We start from the raw sequence: 9,205 nt of genomic DNA on the forward strand, positions 1-9,205 counted from the left end.
CGGAAATAAGAATGATCTTTCGCCGCTGTGGTACGAAGGCCTCTGACAAGTAAAGTGAGGCTATTATATAAAACTAATCGTCATAGTTTTCCTCTTAAATGTAGGTACAATAGAAGATTTTTCAATTCCAACCAGATATTTCTGATATTAGCGTATTTAACCAAATTTTATTGTTTCTTAATAAAATTAATAAGTTTATACCATTTCTTCTATTATTAAATAATTGCTATACCCACAGACATATATATATATACTTTTATGAAATGAAATTAAATAGAAAAATAATGTTCAAGTGTGCATATAAAATGGAAGTGCGCTAAGCCTTAGGTAAATCTAAACAATGAGGTAGAATAGTGTTCAAACACCTTTGTCTTCAAACCGTGGAATTACAACGACAATTGAAGGTTACAAAAAGCGCTTCGCGTTGGTTCTGATGAAATCTTATGAAACTGTATGTCAAATGTTCTTTTTTTTATATAAGTCTTTTACACTAAAAAATGGCATGATTTAAAGCTGCAGTAATACAAATTTAGGTAAGGTAGAGTATATTCTTTTAGTAACACCTTGATCACTATGTCCGATTTCTTATTTGCCCTATGGTTATGAAAAATTCTAATTTAAATATATTATTTGCCGGTTATTTAACGGCTTTTTACCGGTCCTTTTGGCATGAAAATGTTTTTGAAAGTAGGTTCCTTGGGGAGTGTAGGGGAGCACTACTTGTAATAGGAATTCCCGAAATATATACGAAAATAATAAAAACAACAAAAAATTAAATAGCGGGCGGTGATTATGCTCACTTAATTATTTTATTATTTTTTATGAATTACAAATATTATTAATTATTAGTTTTAATCTTTGTTACATATGTATATTTTAATCTATGTATATATTATACTTCTAATAAGTAATATGACTTCTTTCACTAAAACTTTAAGTAAATATTTATTATAAAAACTACCAATTCCAAGTATTCTATAAGATTTTACAGCATAAATCTTAAAAACGAAGCCGCATCACGATCACGTCGCGTTGACATCTACCGTCTAACGGTACCCAATCCCTTATATTCCTTTGAAACACCGCCTCAGATAATAAATATGAAAATAAAATATTTTTTGTACTAAGCCGGCGGATCAAAGATCTTTTGTCTAAATATGTAGAGCCAGTTTAAGAAAATTTTTCTTAATATTATTTTAAATGTATATAGAAAAAGGCCTTTGCTGTTTTCCGACTTCTATAGATGTTATATGGGACTATTTAACTAAATACAGAATTGTAATTTAAGATATCGTTTTATTATTATGCTTCGGCTAAGTGGTGGAGCAGGTACACCGTAATCTCTGAGTGAGGATTTATAATTGAATCGCCAAGTCAGAATCGAATCTAGTGTCGTCATCATCAGCATCAACATCGGCGTTAAGGTCCGCCACTCAACACGCAATGCCTCCAGAATTCAGCGAAAAGTGGGAAACGGAGTGTCTTGACACTAGGTTCCTGCCTACCCTGATGTATGCGGGGTACAGCGTGAAACTGATTTTAATTTTATTTTCTTCTACACTTTTTATATACAAACAAGTTTTTGCTAGTTTTGATCTGATGAGTATTTCGTTAATTAAAAATATATAAAAGCGTTAGATCTTTTAAATTTATCGAGTATCTAATTAGGCAAAAAGAAGTACGACTACTACATAAAATATAATTAGTATTTTGTTAATTATTTTTTATACATTAGTGAAAGTTGTTTGTCTTTATGTTAGAAGAAGTTTTTTAGAAACCTTATCTGATAGACGTTGCTGTGATAAGAGACTGGAATGGCTACTTTCTCTGTGTGTAATGGTTATATACTTTATGGGGTAACTAAAGAATAACACTGACGCACCCGACTTTGTCAGAAGGAGGGTGATGTTTAGGGTAAAATTGGCCGAACTTCATTTTGAGATACAGTTCATCATCACATGATGTACAGTCTTGTATTCTTGTTTTTTATATTTCATTAGTTAAAGTGTAGTCTATAATCTCACTTAAATTAACTACTACTAACACTATTTACTAATTTTACATTCTTAGTCTTTTTGACAGTTATCGAAAATAAATAGTTGTTGTTTCTAAACAACTGTAATTTTAAAGAGGTAGGTCTTTATCTGCTCTGTGCTAGTCCTTAAAGACATAAACTATCACTTTCATTTTCTACATTACCTTCCTCATTGTAATCATGCAAAGTAGAAGTGCCCTTTGCACCGTTACGTAGTATATCTACCAACAAAATGGGCTATAACGTTATAGCCGGGTAAGTTTACCATATCATATCGGAGCATCTCGTAATAAAGGATGCCAAAACAGAATGTTTTGCCACTAGGTTCACTCTGCTTGCTTACCTTAACATCTCTCGCCTCTGCATCAACAGAAATTTTGACAGATTTCAAGAGTATTTTATGAAAAATATGGTTTCTGATTTTGTTATAATAACGAAAATAATACAATTTCACTTTTTCTGTATTTGGTTAAAGAAATATGTAATAAAAAAATATATAGAAACCTTAATGACACGCTCTATTTATGAAACTGTTGACAAAGCCGACTTAAACTAGCTTTCATCAACCTTTTAATTACAGAGAAGCCTGATTGACACTAAAGGGAATTTAAAACTAAATATTTTTTATTACAAACAGCATATGAAATTAGTATTCTTTATCCTTTTTGATTTTTTCTTGACAATTGAATTCATAAAAGTTATTTTCATTACTTTTCTGTTGCTCATCGACAAAACATCTACTTGCGTTTGTTTAAAAAACTAAAAAAAAAATGTCTTCAATAAAAGGATTTGTCAATTCGCTTAAACTAACCAAGAAAACTTTCTTCATATCTGGTATAGAGATTGATAAAGAAGACGATACAAAAACCAGCATTTTTAAATGGTTATTTCATTTCAATATGCTTTGGTTGCATACTGACGTATTTAGTGAATTTTCTTGGCTCATCGAGGGTATTAACATGAGGAAGAGCTTAGCTGACCTTTCCATGGTGGCTCCTTGTACCACCATATGTTTGTTGGCTACAGCGAAATCACTTAACATTTACCTCTATAGAGACGTCCTAGATTCAGCCGTGGCTAAGTTGCGAGAACTGTATCCATCTGATGTAAAAGAAGGAAGCGTCGAAAGTCAGATTCTAGAACGATCTATGAAATTTCTTAATATTGTAGTTCTGTTTTTGTCAGCTTGCTGTGTGGTGGTGACGGTAATTTTTTCCTCAATGCCACTTATTTTAATGGGTTACGAATATTACCAGTTGGGTTACACTGAGTTAAAACTACCATTTTTAACGGAATATTTCTTTGATTCGTACGCTAATAAAATGATATGGAGTTTTGTGTATCTTCATCAAGTTTGGTCTAGTAAGTATTCGAATTTGTACCTACTTAAAAATCAAATGCATTTGATTTGTTACTAGAGTGGGGAAGTGAAAATAACTCATACCCTTAAGTGGGATTCGAAGGCACAGAATTTACTTAGACAATTACACAGAATTTACTAAGACGTTCTGAATGATAATATAAGTAACAAACATTTTATGCCATTAATTTGTGCTTGATAAATTAACACAAATAAATATTAGCAAAAACAAAACCATAACCGCTGCAAAAATACATTTTTAGCTGTAATTGTTTGTTTAAACCTGTTTGCCACCGACACTCTGTTCTACGCGTTCTGCGCTCATCTTCAAATGCATTTCAATTTTCTCTGCCACGACTTCGAGAATATTGTGAGGACAACAGACGACGAGACGAGGCGTGAACTGAGGAAGTGTGCTAGAAGACACCAGGATCTAATTGAGTTAGTTTTAATTTTTAAACACTTTTTTTAAATGTAATATTTTTTTATATAAATAACAAGATACATTAGAAGCTGTCGGGGTGCAGGGTGCGACTGTAAACGCGACAAGTTGTGGGTTCTCTTGAATATGAAATATTTAATAAATTCATTTCTTTATTTATTTCTTTAATTTCTTCGCTCTGGTCGTTACCAGAAGCGCTGCGTTGAGCGCCGCCATTCAAAACGCATTGCCAGAATTCGACTTAAAGTGGGGAACAGAAGTGTCATACTGGGAACGGAGTCTATTAACACTAGGTTCCCAGGTTCCTTCTGCCTCCAGTACTGTGTGCAGTATACCGTATACAGCGGAAAGCTTAAAAGATATATTTAATAATGGTGGTAATAAATATTTCACTAGTCATTTTTATAAATATCATGTAATATTTACTTTTTTTCTCATATAAGTTTTAAAAGATTCATCGTTAAAGAACATTTATATATATTTTATTCACTGACTTTTAAACTTAAAAAAATAAATAAAAATAAATGATAACTTGTTTTGTTATGTTATTGGTAATATATTAAAAAAAATAATAATTTACAGATTAGTCGACAAAATGGAGTTGCTCTACTCTAAGTCGAATTTATTCAACATATTGAGTAGTTCTTTACTAATTTGCTTAAGCGGATTCAATATTACGGTAAATATTTATTTAGAATTTTTAATTAATTAGAATTAAGTGTATATGAAATATGTAATAGATGCTTAAAGTTACAAATTATATTAATTGAATTATTATTAAAATGCAATACGAGGACATCATGGCTCAATGAAACTGACAAACAGACTGTTAATGCAGGGCTAGTAGATTGAATCCCAACTCAGGGGTAAGAAGTTATAAATAATTTCCGCGCTTTGGTAAAACAGAAGAAAGCAAGCACCACTCTACAGACAATGTCAGGAATTGGGGCGGACATATAAAAAACTGAGAGCCTTGACACTCTGCCTATGTATGAAAATAAATAACGCTAAAAATAAAGAAATATGTATTTAAGCTTTTAGAAAATTCGAAAGCTGCATCGTTGACTTTTATACCGTTCCTCGTGGTGAGCTTCACGCAGATATCACTTATGTGTTTCTTTGGAGACATGCTGATGGCGTCGGTAAGAACATTTTATTATTTCCTACTAATATTAAAAAATACTGAACGGTTTTAGATGAAACTTTACATTAACATAGCTCATACATCAGAATAAAATATAGGGTATTATTTATGTAAAGATTTCGTATAATTTGGCTATAATAAATATAACAAATGAAAATCTGCAAAATAACAAAAAAAAATGCGAGGTTCACTCTTTATTTGCCTTGAGAGATATGAGAGGATCTAATAATTAAAATATTTGATTTCTATATCTTCATTAATTTGAACTATATATATTTTTTACCACAAAAAATATCTAAAGGCTATAACTTTATTAAAAACCGTTAAGTAAGTAAGTAACGCAAATATAAGTAAGCATGCATAGACGTCATCGTGGCGCCGTTGAGATGTGCTTCACTGAACACGGTGGTCGTGGTTCAAATACCACAGCGGAATATCTAGTACCGTGATAATAATAGAGGCCATCATGGCGCAGTGGGCGGTCTGACTGTAAGTGCGGTGATTGTGTGTTCAATCGCGACTCTGGAAAATTATGATGTTTTCAATATTTTCATCTAAGTGCCCCGGTAGTTAGTTTCACTTCTCTGTAGTAAAAGAGATGGTTGAGGAACAACAAGGAATGGACGGGAATTAAAACCGCCGTAGATTTAATTAATTTGGCTAGGGTCAGAACTAAGTATGCGAAGTTGACTTCACACGTTAAGAAGAAGAAGAAGAAGAAGTAAAACAGAACAAAGGGTTGAATCTTGCTATCCAAAAGTCTCGAATAGGCAAGTCGACTACGTAGTATTTTGATAATAGATTCTCTTAAGAGTTGGTAAGCTGAAGTGGCAGTGGCAATGGGCGGGGCATATCTGTCGTAGAGCCGACGGCCGCTGGGGCAGACGTCTCGTAGAATGGAGACCCCGTACAAAACGACCGGTGGGACGACCCCCTGCCAGATGGGCCGACGACATAAAGAGGTTGGCGGGAAGCGGATGGGTTCGAAAAGCTGAGGATCGAGTGTGGTGGCGAGAATTGGGGAAGGCCTATGTCTAACAGTGGACAAAGGATGGCTGTTGATGATGATGATGAAGATGAAATTCTCTTTGCCTACTCTACTTTGTGGGAAAAAACATGAAACCGCTACTAACATCTATAAAATGGTTAAAAAAAGACAGAACGGAGTGACCTAACACTAGACTCTCGACAATAACTAGCACAGAATATTATATAAATTTCTTAAAGATAATTAACAGTTTCATTTAGAATTCCTTTTTTGTAGAGCACTAAAATAAGTGATGCAATTTACAATAGCCGATGGTACAATGCGGCTCCGGACGTCAAGAGGAACCTTCTTTTCGTTTTGTTCAGGTAATAAAACTTATTGTTTCATAAAAAAAACTCTTAAACATTACGGATTAAAGAAGATTGCAGTTAAATAAAAGTAAAATACAAAATGTTTTTTGAAAATTGAAAATCTTAAAAATTATTAATTTATGTATTAATATTTTCATTTCTTCGCTCTGGTGTCAAAGTAATTTGCGGCTTTGAAATGCACTTAAAAAACGGCGGAAAGCAGGGAGCAAAGTGTCTTAACACTAAGTTCCCTCTGCCAAGCCTGCAACATGCGGGATACAGCGTGAAGCAGGATCATCATAAATAAAGTAAGACTCAAATCCACTATCATTGCGTTTACATACATACAATTGCTGTCCAACTACATATTATGCTCTTATTAATCTTTTATACTAATACAATAATATAAATAACATTTTTTTTTACAATTTTGCATACGATTAGGGCAAGAAAACCATGTAAGGTGACAGCCGCTAACTTCGCTGTTATAAACTTGACCGCATTTACTACGGTTGGTATTATGAATACCTAGCCACTTGTATACTAGATAAGTTATAATAAAATATTAAATAGATGCAAAACATAGATCATGCATGCAATTTCCATATAATTATGTTAAAAACATATATGTAAAGCTTTTATTTTGGTTTGTCTGTCAGTCTTTAAATAACTTTCTTTAGTTTTTCGTTACTCGCTTTCGTCTCGCCATCTTAAAATCTCAGGTTTTAATGACATTTTATTAGTTAATGACATCGTTTTAATTTCATATTTCTGTTACCAAATACAGCATTGAACGAATGAAGGTAACCGTTTATAGCCACTATATATTAAAAGAATATTAAAACCACTAATATATTAAAATCCAGTTAATAAAATATATGACAAATATAAATAAACAAACTAATAAAATGTCATTGATTTTATTGCTAAAGCATAATTTTTAATCCTTATTTATATGTTAAAACTAAAAAAATTACAGTTAACTCGTTTAAACGGTAATATTGTGGCATAAAGGAGACATATTTATAAATTATAAAAATATTATAAAGCAAACGACAGTGTCTGTAGTAAATTTTCTTATTTTACAAGTATTCAATGCTAATGTGACGCCGATTTAATTCAGTTTATTAAAAATACATGAAATACCACTTAACCGCACATTTGTAGCTTTCATTGTGTTTTAATTGATTTTCGTTTTGATTTTGAAAATTAATTCTCCCATATATGGATGTGATTGTGATATCAATTCTTTATATAAATTTTAATAACGTTATTATTATATAATATTAATGAAATAATAAGTTATTTTTTAACTGGTACACTTTGTAGTCTTTTGGTTCTCAATATAAAAAATATATTTACATGTGTGTTTATAGGTTACAAACGCACAGACAAACAGACAAAAACTTAAAAAAATATTAATTTAGGTTCTATTAAATTAATAAATGAATCCAATAATAGTATTTTTCTGATATATCTTCTACGCATCAACAATTTTATTTTAATTATAGATATAGTTGAAAATTGGACTGACATAGAGTAGCTAGGGCTAGTTCACACTGTAACGCAGATTATAAAGAATATAAAACAAATATTCCATTTATTGAACTACAAGTGTACCTACAACGTTGAATAGAAACAGCACAATTAAGGATAAATTCCATTGAATCATATCTTAAAATAGACACCCACCCAGTTGACTCTATCTAGCTGAACTAATCAGGAAGTCGCACAGACGGTAATAATATTTATTATATAGATTTTATTTTATTTTCACGCTGTACTCATGTAGGGTGGGCAGAGGGACCGAGTGTTCAGATTCTCCGTTCCCCAAGTACCACTCAATTTTCAACACATTGTTTGTTGAGTGGCGGAACTCAACGCCGCGGTTTGTCTAATTACCAGAGCGTGGAAATGAATAAAATCTCCCGGGCGAGAATTAAATCCAGAACTATTATATTTTTTCAAGGTAATATATTAAGATTTTTTCTTTAACTTACATTTTTTCAGATCCTGAGCCGTTCTTGGTCATATTTTGCCTTACTGCGTACCATGTATGGGTAGAAAACTGAATTAAATATCACTTTTAAAAGTATTCTATACTAATAGATGTTATGAAGCTTTTTAGTTTGTTTGTTTAAATGCACTAATCTCAGGAACTACTGGTTCGAATTGTAAAATTTGTGTTGGTTATTATATAAAGGCTATTGATTATTGTTTCATAGTGTTAACAGTCTCGATATAAATAGCAGATTTGTTATATATATAAGTAGATTGATTAAAAAGGCTTCGCCCGTTTAAGCTTATTGTTTTTTTATAACCAAATTCTTCGTAATAAAATAATTATGAAAACCTTTATATCTACTTTATTATGTAATTCTGTTGTATAAGCTTTACTGTAAAATTTCATCTAAATCTGTTCAGTAGTTTTCGTCTGAAAGTAGAACAAACATCCATCCTCACAATCTTACATTTATAATATTAATTGATTGTGGACTCCTATAATAGACAGCAAGTTGATCACATAATATGTAGGTATTTGTGTAATAATAGATGATTGTATTAATATTAAATTAAATAAACAATATTCGCAAAAAATGTGTTTTTTTTGTAAAGTAATTTACATATACTAATAAAAAATGGTCATTTATAATTTATTATAGTAATTTCATAATACGAGTATAATATCATATAGTAAGCGTGGTTAAATGGAAGGTGAATATAATTAAATAAAAAGTAACTCTGTTACGATCGTGCATCACGCGAAAATTGTACACCATGCAACTTATAGGGAAAAATTATAAAATTAATACTTACAAGTAAAACCACTTTCATGATAGTTCATATTATTGTAAGGACGTTTGGTAAATAAAAACGTAGCAACCG

The 9,205-nt window shown here is 31.5% G+C and overlaps 1 protein-coding gene across 1 annotated transcript; it reads left to right on the forward strand.

Moving 5' to 3' along the window:
* The first annotated feature begins 2,474 nt into the window (after window positions 1-2,474).
* Window positions 2,475-8,855, forward strand: LOC146535135 (putative odorant receptor 92a). Its single transcript, XM_085191540.1, has 7 exons — window positions 2,475-3,397; window positions 3,659-3,836; window positions 4,420-4,516; window positions 4,872-4,979; window positions 6,246-6,334; window positions 6,764-6,830; window positions 8,330-8,855. Exons 1-7 carry the CDS (start codon window positions 2,806-2,808, stop codon window positions 8,381-8,383), a joined length of 1,185 nt encoding a protein of 394 aa, XP_085047666.1. The 5' UTR covers window positions 2,475-2,805; the 3' UTR covers window positions 8,384-8,855.
* The last annotated feature ends 350 nt before the right edge of the window (window positions 8,856-9,205 follow it).

Source organism: Heliconius melpomene, chromosome 10 (genome assembly GCF_056956725.1).
Source record: "Heliconius melpomene rosina isolate 202511_hmr_F chromosome 10, ASM5695672v1, whole genome shotgun sequence".
Lineage (NCBI taxonomy): Eukaryota > Metazoa > Arthropoda > Insecta > Lepidoptera > Nymphalidae > Heliconius > Heliconius melpomene.

Coding starts and splice junctions, on each gene's coding strand:
- LOC146535135 (XM_085191540.1), top strand. CDS start 2,806: ATGTCTTCAATAAAAGGATTTGTCAATTCGCTTAAACTAACCAAGAAA. Junction 3,837..4,419: donor AGACACCAGGATCTAATTGA/GTTAGTTTTAAT, acceptor AATAATTTACAG/ATTAGTCGACAAAATGGAGT. Junction 4,980..6,245: donor GAGACATGCTGATGGCGTCG/GTAAGAACATTT, acceptor CCTTTTTTGTAG/AGCACTAAAATAAGTGATGC.